General features: G+C 37.2%; 1 protein-coding gene across 2 annotated transcripts in view; it reads left to right on the forward strand.

The window, feature by feature from the left end:
- The window catches only part of LOC117339159 (protein FAM53A-like), a 70105-nt gene that overhangs the window by 42795 nt on the left and 13116 nt on the right, over positions 1 to 14194 (forward strand). For both annotated transcript variants that reach the window (XM_033900582.1, XM_033900583.1), the window contains 3 exons: positions 5313 to 5561; positions 8060 to 8120; positions 8370 to 9178. In XM_033900582.1, the coding sequence (XP_033756473.1) occupies positions 5451 to 5561; positions 8060 to 8120; positions 8370 to 9178 (981 nt within the window). In that variant the 5' untranslated portion in view covers positions 5313 to 5450. The remainder of the gene's footprint in view (positions 1 to 5312; positions 5562 to 8059; positions 8121 to 8369; positions 9179 to 14194) is intronic.

Consider the following 14194-nt stretch of genomic DNA (forward strand, 5'->3'; position numbering starts at 1 on the left):
ATGGTCAGTGTCTTAAAATATAAGCTGTATTTTGGCGAGGGTAAATAAAGACCACTTTTGTCTTTCTGTCCCGAGCCAAAAATACAGCTGATATTTTAAGACACTGACCATGTATTCTATTTATCCTACAGCAGTCATCAAAATAATCATCAAAAGTCATCATTTTGAAGTGAAACGGTGTCAAAAATGATTGAAATATGTTCGCCTTTTAAACGTAGTTTCACTTTCAAGTAGCTCAGTCGAACTTACGCACGTGCTAAGATTCCAAAATACAACTGTTTCCGTCACTGCCGTATACAGCGAAAATATATATGGTGGGTGTATTCCGACATTGCGGTGGCATTTGCACGATAAACATCTATATATGTCTCTGTTTTAATAAGTAACTATGATATGTACCTGTACGCAAACTATCAATAATGTTATAATGTTTGGAAATCACCTTTACATGAATCTTTCTCAGACATTTAATCGTCGGCAATCCATGAGACCATGACATGTTAAAAACGGGATGAAAATATGTTTCTGTAGAAGTACATTGTAAGTTCCAACACCGATTTTTCATTCTGGAGATATTTAGTCTGTTGTACATCATAATTAATCTACAATATATTTTTTACCTTTTGAATGAATTAAGTGTCCTTCATGACTAAAAGCAGATAATGCGTTAGTTTACTGTACGTGTGTATCGTCTTTACTCGCAAACCAGAGTATCCAGACCTGATTCATTGTTGGTATGTTTATTTGAATACCAATTTGCGAATAAAATCGCAAATAATTTTAGAAAAAAAATGATGCCGCGTTCCTTTTTATAGTAATGATTTATAGTAAGAAATGGTAAACACATAACTAATATACATTAATTGGTGATTGACAAAATATTGAATCGTGTATTACATATGTATGTCCTTTGAATAACACACACTTACCTGCGATAACGTAGCTCTGGACGACGGACGGACAATTTCTGACAGATGGTCGTCGTCAGCCTGCCGGAGAACAGTGATCATGAATTCTCTTACCTGTATACCTGACATGCCCAGTCGCTCATAATAACAAATTTTTTTTAAATTTCAAATTCATTTTATTCTCTTTTCACATATTGACATGATATATAGAGAAAAACATATTTACAATATAATATATACAATTAAAGTAGTGTTCGTAGTTGATACATGGCACAGTTTCACTACAAAATATTTTCATTCTTATTTATCAAGGAGGACGAATCATGTTGTTAATTAATCTGATAAAAATACACATTTTCATTAGTTTTTTAACATCAGTCATATTCATTAATTTGTTAATTCAATAATATTTGGTCTCGACCAATAGTATTTGTCTATATATAAAATAACAAAAACAACGCACATTTTATTATTGTTTTTAAGCAATTAAATATAGATTAACATATACACAAGCACAATGACATAACCCGGACATGTATCGAAGTGTGTCGGTCATAAAACGACACTAATTTCTGAATGTCTGTATGTGCAGTACCGCATACGTCCAATTTCTGAAAAGCAAATATAATACAATCACATACACAATAACTTACCTGTATAGGCTTGATGCGATCGTTGACATGTCCGGTCGGACACAATAACAAAAAGTCAAACGATTTGTATTTGAATTTTCTGTTTTTATTCTAATTCCTGAAGTATGTACAGTACAGTAAAACATATGTTCCGTGAAGTATGACTTTAGAGTTACCTTTTCTTGTTAAGCGCCATCTATCGGGATCTATCGATTACCGCATGGCTCTCTACGACTCGGAACGTGAAGTTGATGCGTGTAAACAAACAATTTACTTCGGAATCTATACGGTATCATAACGCTGCAATATTGTAACAAAACGATTAAACAACACCTTATTTACGGAGTAATCAATGTGGAAGGAGTTGATGTCTATGATTATTCTCATTTTGTTTTCTAGGGCGGCCTTCGGTAAACATTAAAACAACATAAATCTACGACCGCAGCATCGTATGGCCAAAATGATCGCTTCAAAGGTGAATCATTTTCGAGTGCTATGATATATTTCAATGACAAAATCAATTAAATACAGGGCCGTGTTGAAGCCACTTAAGCTATAATCTTTAATTTTACGTAATGACCGCCGGGTGATGAAACATGCAAACAAACTAGAAAAAAATTGAACACGTTCGTTTTTTAGATTGAATTTTAATGTTTAATAATACACTTGAATTTCTTTCCGACTGCTGTTGATACCTGAAACATAAAATAAGACACTGTTACATAAATGTGATGACATAAATGTGATGACTTTACACTAAACATCAAGCTACACGTATAATAGGCCTACTGACAGAGTGACCATGTCAGACCAGAACACAGGTAAACACTGGCTGATCGGCACTCGCCTAAGGCTACCCCACGCTGTGTGGGCGTTGGTGCGTGACATGATCACACCGGTACGTTTAAAAATGTTATGCCTAATTTCCTCATGGTTTATACCTAATCTCCTCACGAAATGCCTAAATTCCTCAGTTAGGCCTAAAATCCTCGTGGAAGTTCTAATTTCCTCATTTTGTACCTAATCTCCTCGTGGAATGCCTAATATAATCGGGAATGCCTAATTATTAGGCATTCCACGAGGAAATTAGTACTTTTCTGGGTACCAGTGTTAGTATTAGGTTTTTAGTCAAGGATGTTTAGTGGGGTACATAAGTTTGAAGGATTTTGTTAGTCCATTGCATAGCTGATAAAGATATTAGTCCATTGCATAGCTGATTAAGATGTTAGTCCATTGCATAGCTGATTAAGATGTTAGTCCATTGCATAGCTGATTAAGATGTTAGTCCATTGCATAGCTGATTAAGATGTTAGTCCATTGCATAGCTGATTAAGATGTTAGTCCATTGCATAGCTGATTAAGATGTTAGTCCATTTCATACATGTAGCTAATTAAGATGTTATAGACTCTAAAGCAGACAAACAATCCTATAGTTCCATTAGAGGGATTTATTGGTTTGGTTGATAAACACATTCTACAAACCAAATGAATTTATAATTTTAGTGAGTAGAAATATTTCAAAAGGCATGCAGTGTAAATTTCGGTTAGATTAGAGGAAATGGTCCTGTATTATGGTGTTGTGCTCCAATTGATCCTGTAGTGTTCTGAGATAGGCGATACCTGAACTCATTAGATAGCCTCATTAGTAGATCGGCTTTACCTACCTGGTGTAATTTGTAGTCGTGGAATGCTGTGTGTGAAACATGAAGCCCTTTTGACCCATATTTATTGGATCAGATTTGTACCTCTGCCAAGCATTTAATCTGCCTATCAACTTCTCAAGGAACATTTTGTTTTATACTTAAACCTGCAAATCATGCTCGGATTGAGTGGTCGCTATCTGGGCATATAGTACTAATATATCAGTGTACTATATAGGCCTAGTGTTGGAGTAGCACGTGTTTAGGTGTAGGCCGGGTTAATAGTCACCTTGACTTTGTCAGCTTGAAATATTTATGAATTTGTATTTTTTTTCCAAGCTGACTGTGCTTTGATTACTTGTGTAGATTTTTCCAATCTGACTATGCTTTGATTACTTGTGTAGATTTTTCCAAGCTGACTATGCTCTGATTACCTGTGTACAGATTATAGTACACCTCTGCATGATACATACGTTTGAGGACAGGTATTATATACAATGCATGTGTCGTGGTAATTTGTAGTAAAGTATGGACAGCAGTAGGCTTGAATCTTTTATGTGAAAAAAATGTTTACTTTGGAAATTAAAAGACAGGTGAGTGTGTCGGCAGTATATTTGGTGCATGTGCTGATGTCACGCATGGGAATATTACCTAATACTGATCATTGATCGAGGAGAAGGAAATTCCATGTTGATAAAACCAAACAGTATTCACTATATACCTGTTGATATGGAAAACCTTGTTGGCCTATAAAACAGACAAGTATTTGTGAGATAATTGAAAAGTTAATATTGGCGTGGCGATGGATTGTTTTCTAAACAAGGTATGTGTACAGATAGACAATGCTGTCCGGAGTAAGGCTGTAGACAGGTCTGTCCGGAGTAGGCTGTAGACAGGTCTGTCAGGAGTAGGCTGTAGACAGGTCCTCGGGTCAGAGTTTGCTGGACATGTGTTAGGGGACAGTCATTCTCCCTACATGTGTGTGTGTGTGTGTGTGCAGGGTATTTGGTAAATGGACCATTTGTGAATTCTGTGTAGTTTGAACAGGATTTATGAAAAGGAGAAGTTTCGATTTCTATAATGTTTCTGAAAGATGTAGATGCCAACCTTCCATTAATGGTGTACGTAAGACAAGGAATGAATAGTGATTATCATGAGACAGATATATATATAGAGGGTCAAGCCTGGAAATGTTTGGTATGTGAAAAGCTGGTCAGCTCTATCCTACTGATGTCAGTTTGGGAAATTCTTCAACAAGGTTTTGTCTTTCATTAGAATTTATTTCCATGATTTCACATTATTTATTTCCACTTTTTCCACAATTTTTTTAAAATTTTTAATCTGTTATATTTTCCTTACATGATTGATTACTCTATTTTTGTGGCAATAAGTCTATGCCTGGTAGTATGTAGCCCTGCACTCATTGCAGTTTAATGAAAATGCTAATAAATGCTATATCATTATCCAATTAAAGTTAAAAAAAATGTCATAGGAATTAATCAATAAAATCCATGTGACATCGCATTAAAAATTTCAAATTTCATTTTGAGATATATATTATGCATTGACCAACTGAGTAATTAATCATTTGTAATTAATGCTAATTAGTATTAATCATAAGTAATTCATGTTAATTAGTACTTACTCAATCAGAAGTATAATCAATGTTAATTAGTAATTAATCAATCATAAGTAATCAATATTAATTAGTAATTAATCAATCATAGGTAATTTATGTTAATTAGTAATTAATCAATCATAGGTAATTCATGTTAATTAGTAATTAATCAATCATAAGTAATCAATATTAATTAGTAATTAATCAATCATAGGTAATTCATGTTAATTAGTAATTAATCAATCATAAGTAATTCATATTAATTAGTAATTAATCAATCATAGGTAATTCAATATTAATTAGTAATTAATCAATCATAAGTAATCAGTATTAATTAGTAATTAATCAATCATAAAAAAAAGTGTTGATTAGTATTTTCGACCAATTCCTAACACTAGAACTTTTGCAGCTAATTTTCCTTTGATGATTATCATTGTTAGAGTAAATTGGGAGGGGCGGAAAGAGGATATGACGAACAAAATATCAAGTAAACTTATACAAATTGTTGTTTCAGGACTTCAGACGCATGATAACCATGGCTTCATGTAGGAGTGGACACTAGATGACCATGGCCTTCAGTAGGTGTGGTCAGCTATGAGGAATTGAGCCACACCGCTGGTCATCCCCAGGGTAAGCGGTCTAAGGGATCTTTATGTCCCTGACCGGGCTCAAACCCAGCATGCTGGCAGTAGATGTCCTCACAGAGAAGCTACGTGACCAAACCATCGATGAACAGACCAAGAAAACATCACAAATCAAACTGGTAAGTTTTTACACAACAATCAGATTAATTGTCAAGCACAATTTCATGTTTTATGCATGTTGCCTACTTTAATTTCATGGGCGGCGGATCTTGATGACTATGTCCTTGTTTCAGTTGGGAGTTGGGCCCATTCACAGCCCCAAAAAGTCTTCAGAAAAAAAATGCTGTGGGGAAATATAGCAAATTCTTTAAATTCCATCTTTTTCTGTAGGAATTGAGATTGATTTAGTCTAAAGTATCTTTGGGTGAAAGGGAACCAATTTGGGTCTGACCTGTCGAGGAGCCTGAGGGGTGGGGCAGGGTAGATTGGAATTAAACAACCAGTCCAGAAGTCCAGGTCAAAAGTAATGTTTACTGTCATTTGTACCTTTTCACAGATTAACATTTTGTTATGAAATTATATGAAGGTCATTAGGTCAAAGGTCAAATTCAAATTTTGGATATTTCACAATGATTTTGTCATATGAAGCTAATTTAGTCAGAATTGATCAATCAACTGACCAAATATTTTTTCACTGATAAAAAATTGTTACATCAGAAAAAAACATTACTTTGAAATTAAGGAATGAGTCAACTGGCTAAATATCCAGGTTAAAGGTCAAGGTCAAATTTTCTATTTTTTTCTGATGAACATATTGTCATGACATTATGAAGAAAAGTTGGTTGGGACTAAACAAGATGTCAACTGGCCAAAGATCAAGGTCACTGGGTCAACATTCAAGGCCATTTATTTCCCATCTTATTTGCAATTGCTTTTTTAAGTCCAAATGTCAAACTGAACTTCAGAGATATGGGTAGATAGCTTTTCTATTATTATATCCCCCAAACAAAGTGGGGGGACATATTGTTTTTGCTCCATTTCTTATTATTATTATTATTCTTATTTCTTCCACTTTCTTCCGCCGCAGAGGTTTCCGACACGTTTCTCAGAAACTACTGGGCGGATCATCATCAAACTTCACAGACATACTCATTAGTGTATGGGGGTGTACAACCAGGTGTTTTTTTCGCGATCGGACATCCAAAATGGCCGCCAGAGCCCACTTCCTGTTTTTACATTTCGGTCTCCGATTTCAGTGAAAATTGGTGTATATGGGTTTTTAGGGATAACATGGTAACATTTCCGAAAATATTTGTTGCCATGGTAATGAAATGTTGGCCTGTGATTGGTCGAAATTTAGATATTGTCTGATTTTGATGAAATTTGGTATGTAGGTACATCATGGGACACCAGTCACTGCTGTAACCTCACTTTCACATCTTAACAAAATGGCTGCCATTTCCTTGCCTCTGATTGGTCAAAATTTACACATTGTCCAATTTTAATGAAATTTGGTATGTAGGTACACCTTGGGACACCGGTCACTCTCGTAACCTCACTTTCACTTTTTAACAAAATGGCCACCATTTCCTGGCATCTGATTGGTCTAAATTTACATATTGTCTGATTTTGATGAAATTGGTTATGTTGGTACATCATGGGACAGTGGTGACACTCTTAACCTAACTTTTACTTTTTAACAAAATGGCCGCCATTTCCTGGGCTCTGATTGGTCTAAATTTACATATTGTCTGATTTTGATGAAATTGGTTATGTTGGTACATCATGGGACAGCGGTCACTCTCGTAACCTCACTTTCACTTTTTAACAAAATGGCCACCATTTCCTGGCCTCTGATTGGTCTAAATTTACATATTGTCTGATTTTGATAAAATTTTGTATGATGGTATATCATGGGTCACCGGTCACTCTCGTTCCCTCACTTTCATATTTTAACAAAATGGCCACCATTTCCTGGCCTCTGATTGGTCCAAATTTACATATTGTCAGATTTTGATGAAAATTAGTATGTAGGGGTATTACGGGACTGCAAAATCAACTGAATGGTGTTTGCCACCATAACAATCATACGGAAGCTTCTGATTGGTCGAAATTTAGATGTTGTTCGATTTCAATTAAATTTGGTATATAGGGATATTGAGGATGCCGAACGTAATGGTATGACTGCGGGGGTGTTTGGGGGACTTCTGTAATGGTTTCCCATTACAATTAGTACTTGTTGTGTGGGATATATACCCACACAATGTTGGAATTGCTGACCTATCTTGTTTACTTTGAATTTCTTTGTAACCAGAATGCTAATTTTAGTTGATCGAATTACATGGTTATGCTGAGGGGCAGATCCTAAAATGGTAAAAGTATGTGTAATATAACCAAGTGTGCTTTGCCATATAATAACTGAAATATCCAGGTGAGTGAATCATACAGACCCCATGGGCCTTTTGTTTATGGTTCAATTTTTGCAGTTTTACCTTAAACGGGTTAAACAATTCTGTAGTTTTTAGCTTCAAGATATCTATGTTATTGGTTAACTTTACTTGGAAATACTGAAAAATGAAATATTGGTTGTCTGATTGGATTGCTAAAATTAGGTAATAATAATGAGTTTTACTGAACAGATATATGTCTAGAATTATCTGTGTTACTCGTTTGTCAGATCCAGCCATCAGATGGATACAAACTCAGCAAAAATGCGGAGGCGACGATTGCCGGTTCAGGTGAGTGCATTATTATAGAATAAATCCAATATTACACTTGAGTGTACACCTAGTTTTATTGGGGTGAAAACATTTATTGTGTCTCCTGAAACATGAAATTAAATAATAATGATTATGGATTTAAAGATGATCATCAGAGTGCACTTGAAATATTTTCAATTTTTGTTTACTTTTCTTCTAATTTGTTACAGTAAAAAGATATTACCTGGTAATTATATTCTGAATTATATGTTTACTTCACCAATTCAGGTAAAAAGGTTTGGACGGTGCAGTTAAATTCTGCTACGGGGAAGGATCTGTTATCAGAGTCACTAAGACAGGGGTTGACAACAGCCCCGCCAATAGCTAGTCTTGTCTCCGACCAGTTAGGGGACTTGGGGCCACCCCAGAATCCTCCAGCCCCACCTAAGAAGAGACACTGTAGGTCTCTTACAGTGCCCGTTCCTCCAGAACGGCCAACCCCGTCATCTTCATGGCAACCACAGGAGTCGCGTTTATGGAAACCTGTGGCTGTGATATCCAGTGAGAGGACTCTGTCTGAGGCCACAGTCATGCCTGTCAATTTCTGTGGCAGTGATGCGGCCTTAGGGCTCAGAACTTGTGAGAGTGGTGGCGCCGTTTCCACAGGGTTTTGTAATTGTGAGCAAAATTTTGTTGTCCCTAGTGATATGTTCACCCCACCCGAATCACCAGTTCCTCGTCCATCTTCTACATCAACATGTTCTGGTCGCCATGACGGCACATTTAGTCCGCTTGGTGCACCATGGCTTGAACATTGTCAACGCCGGTACGACGCTTTCCAAAGCCGGAGTCTTTCATTTGAGGATCAAATCTCGTGTAGTTCAAGTTCGGGATCGACGCCTAGTGTCCCAGGTTGTTTGCATTCCCAGCAGTCTCTGTTACAACACCAGCCTCACCATCACCATCATCATCATCATCACCATCATCGTATCCCAAGATGCCGTTCACAGCCATCAATGACTCATGACAGAAAGTATGGGCTCAAACGTCGCAGAGACTATGATCGGCCTACATTAAATTTTCGCAAAATGACTGAGGTATGTTTCGTAGCTAGAATTTTTACTTTCAGAAATTCTTTAAAAGAAGGTGAATTGTGTTGATATAAAGACTCCAAATGTTTGCTGATTATATTTCTAATCCTCTACTTCCAAAATTCTCCATTAATCATATATCAATTCATCAAAACTTAATTTGATGTATATAACTAATTTAGATGTTTTCTAGTGTATAATTTGTTTTTGTTGGTACCAATCTGCAAACAGTGTACTTAAATAGTTATATTGATATCGTGGCTATTGATAGAGGCGGTCTCATCCAACTGTGTAAACAAATATAAACAGCCGATACACAGACATGTTATTATTATGAATGTTTAACAGGCATGCTACATGTTGACAAAAACTTAATATCCTCAAAGAAAAAAATTATGGCAGTTTTCCAAAATCATTTAAATTGTGGGTTTGGCAATATTTCAAAAATAAGTTGAAGTTGTCTTCTGCTATTACGATATCAGTGGTTTTTTCTTTGGGTTTTTACAGATCATCGTACTTAGTATAGGTTTATGTGTAATTTAAAGATTTCATGTTTCCTATCATAAGATTTTTCTAACTCTGTCATTCGGGTGTAGTATCAATTCTCTTCTGACACTTTTTGTTAAAATGTTTGTCATTGTTATTCAGTTACATTCCATAAAAATCAAATCTATATTTTACAAGTTTAAAATGATATTTATTGACATATTTATGGTGGTAGATATGTTATTAAAATATAGGCCTATTATACCTGTTTTTTTCATACAGTTTGTGCCAGATCTATAGAGTAACCTTCAAGATGTAATTCAAACATGGATACAAAACTTTGAAGTTGGTAAATTAAGCATAGCAATGCAAGTCAAACGAATTGTTGATTTATTAAGAATGACAATTTTTGTCTTGTCATCCACCTATAAGTGCCTGATATCATACCTTTGTAAACAGTACAAATGAACACAAAGACTGTTAAGACTGAGGCGGTAAAGGCCCCATGGGCCTCGATCTTGTAAAGATTTAGTATTCTTGGATATAGAATTAGAGGGATCTTTGTTAAATTTCGTCGAGCTCAGTCCAATTTCCAGTACAATTTGAGAAATTGTGGCAATAAATTTTAAGTGTCTAAACTATCAATGGCTGCCTTCCTATGGTCTAGTAATAGTTACTCTTGCATATATTAATGGGGTTACAATGTTATGGTGAGAATTATGGCCAATTAAAGCCTTTCAAGTACTCTGATCTTTTTCTGTCTTTGCCTGCGAGATTTGCCCCGTCTCTGTACAGTAACATGAAGCCTGTCTCTGACCGAAAGGTTACCTGTGTCTATAGCTCTGAGCTGCCTAAGTGGATTAGACTTATATTTTGTAGTACCAGGCACATTTGAGAATATTTAATCCTGTTTTTCTTCTAATTCTATCATGTGTGTGTTTCATTTTGATACATTTCTTACTGTACTCGTACAGAATATCTGGTTGTATCTGTCAGTACTTTTTGTATTTACCAAAAAATTGATATTTTAAAGTTATTGGTCATCAATATGTATCAGATTGACATAGACCTATTTTCTGTAGTGACTTGGCATAATTAACTGGATAGATAACGGCTCTTACTGCAGTCACTATCCCAATAATTATTACTTATTACCAGACATGGACTTATTATCAGACATGGGCTTATTATCAGACATAGGCTTATTATCAGACATGGACTTATTATCAGACATAGGCTTATTATCAGACATAGACTTTTACCAGACATGGACTTATTACCAGACACAGACTTATTACCAGACATGGTCTTATTACCAGACATGGACTTATTACAAGATATGGACTTATTACCAGACATGGACTTATTACCAGGCATGGACTTATTACCAGGCATGGACTTATTATCAGATATGGACTTATTATCAGACATGGACTTATTACCAAACATGGTCTTATAACCAGACATGGGCTTATTACCAGACATGGACTTATCACCAGACATGGGCTTATTACCAGACATGGACTTATTACCAGACATGGACTTATTATCAGACATGGGCTCATTAGCAGACACAGACTTATTACCTGACATGGACTTATTACCAGACATGGACTTATTATCAGACATGGACTTATTACCAAACATGGTCTTATTACCAGACATGGGCTTATTACCAGACATGGACTTATTATAAGACATGGACTTATTACCAGACATGGACTTATTATCAGACATGGGCTCATTAGCAGACATAGACTTATTACCAAACATGGTCTTATTACCAGACATGGGCTTATTACCAGACATGGACTTATCACCAGACATGGGCTTATTACCAGACATGGACTTATTACCAGACATGGACTTATTATCAGACATGGGCTTATTACCAGACATGGACTTATTACCAGACATGGGTTTATTATCAGACATGGACTTATTACCAGACATTAGGTCATCTGACCCGAAGGGTCAGGATGACCTATAGCCATCATGCTTCGTCCGTCGTCGTCGCCGTCCGCCGTGCGCCGTGCGCCGTCCGCCGTCCGCCGTCCGTAAACTTTTCACATTTCAATCTTCTTCTCAAGTTCCACCAGTGGGATTAAGCTGAAACTTGCCTGAAATGATCCTGAGATGGTCCCGACCAAGTGTTGTTATTTTTCGGGTCAGTCCGAAATCCAAGATGGCCGCCATAGCCGCCATTTTGAAAACACATTTTAAACTTCTTCTCAAGTTCCACCAGTGCTGTTGGGCTGAAACTTGCCAGAAATGATCCTGAGATGATCCCGACCAAGTGTTGTTATTTTTCGGGTCAGTCTAAAATCCAAGATGGCCGCCATAGCCGCCATCTTGAAAAACACATTTTAAACTTCTTCTCAAGTTCCACCAGTGCTATTGAGCTGAAACTTGCCTGAAATGATCCTGAGATGATCCCGACCAAGTGTTGTTATTTTTCGGGTCGGTCCGAAATCCAAGATGGCCGCCATAGCCGCCATCTTGAAAAACACCTTTTAAACTTCTTCTCAAGTTCCACCAGTGCTATTGAGATGAAACTTGCCTGAAATGATCCTGATATGATCCCGATCAAGTGTTGTTATTTTTCGGGTCGGTCCAAAATCCAAGATGGCCACCATAGCCGCCATCTTGAACAACACATTTTAAACTTCTTCTCAAGTTCCACCAGTGCTTTTGAGCTGAAACTTGCCTGAAATGATCCTGAGATGATCCCGACCATGTGTTGTTATTTTTCGGGTCGGTCCAAAATCCAAGATGGCCGCCATAGCCGCCATCTTGAAAAACACATTTTAACCTTCTTTTCAGGTTCCACCAGTGCTATTGAGCTGAAACTGGCCTGAAATGATCCTGATATGATCCCGACCAAGTGTTGTTATTTTTCGGGTCCGTCCGAAATCCAAGATGGCCGCCATAGCCGCCATCTTGAAAAACTTATTTTAAACTTCTTCTCAAGTTCCGCCAGGGCTGTTGGGCTGAAACTTGCCAGAAATGATCCTGAGATGATCCCGACCAAGTGTTGTTATTTTTCGGGTCGGTCTGAAGTCCAAGATGGCCGCCATAGCCGCCATCTTGAAAAAACACATTTTAAACTTCTTCTCAAGTTCCACCAGTGCTATTGAGCTGAAACTTGCCTGAAATGATCCTGATATGATCCCGACCAAGTGTTGTTATTTTTCGGGTCGGTCCAAAATCCAAGATGGCCGCCATAGCCGCCATCTTGAAAAACACATTTTAAACTTCTTCTCAGGTTCCACCGGTGCTATTGAGCTGAAACTGGCCTGAAATGATCCTGATATGATCCCGACCAAGTGTTGTTATTTTTCGGGTCCGTCCGAAATCCAAGATGGCCGCCATAGCCGCCATCTTGAAAAACTTATTTTAAACTTCTTCTCAAGTTCCACCAGTGCTATTGAGCTGAAACTTGCCTGAAATGATCCTGATATGATCCCGACCAAGTGTTGTTATTTTTCGGGTCGGTCCGAAATCCAAGATGGCCGCCATAGCTGCCATTTTGAAAACACATTTTAAACTTCTTCTCAGGTTCCACCAGTGCTATTGAGCTGAAACTTGCCTGAAATGATCCTGATATGATCATGACCAAGTGTTGTTATTTTTCGGGTCGGTCCGAAATCCAAGATGGCCACCATAGGCGCCATCTTGAAAAACACATTTTAAACTTCTTCCCAAGTTCCAGCAGTACTATTGAGCTGAAACTTGCCTGAAATGATCCTGATATGATCCTGACCAAGTGTTGTTATTTTTCGGGTCGGTCCGAAATCCAAGATGGCCCCCATAGCCGCCATTTTGAAAACACATTTTAAACTTCTTCTCAAGTTCCACCAGTGCTGTTGGGCTGAAACTTGCCTGAAATGTTCCTGAGATGATCACGACCAAGTGTTGTTATTTTTTAGATTGGTCTGAAATGCAAGATGGCCGCCATATCCGCCATCTTAAAAAACACATTTTAAACTTCTTCTCCAGTTCCACTGGTGCCATTGAGCTTGAAATTGGTGAGGATGTTAAGGAAGGAGTGCCAACAAAGTGTTGCTATTTTTTCGGCCTTGTAAAAACTTTGGCATGGCAGCAATGGCAGCCATTTTGTAACATGATTGCGCAATCATGGTTTTCCTGAACAACACCTATTTCAATTTTCTTCTCAAATTCCACTGGTGGGATTCAGCTCTAACTTACCAGAAATGATCCTTAGATGGTCCAGACCAAGTGTTATTATTTATTGGGTCGGTCAGATATCCAAGATGGCCACCATGGCCAACAGTGCCACTATATACTTGCTACAGAGAATGCATACTACAATAATATAAGGGTTTTAATTTAGAGTCAGATGACCGTTAAGGCCCCTGGGCCTCTTGTTACAAGACATGGGTTTATTATCAGACATGGACTTATTACCAGACATGGACTTATAATTACCAGACATGGACTTATTATCAGACATGGACTTATTACCAGACATTGACTTACAATTACCAGACATGGACTTATTATAAGACATGGACT

This window comes from Pecten maximus, chromosome 12 (assembly GCF_902652985.1).
Source record: "Pecten maximus chromosome 12, xPecMax1.1, whole genome shotgun sequence".
NCBI classification, from domain to species: Eukaryota; Metazoa; Mollusca; class Bivalvia; order Pectinida; family Pectinidae; genus Pecten; species Pecten maximus.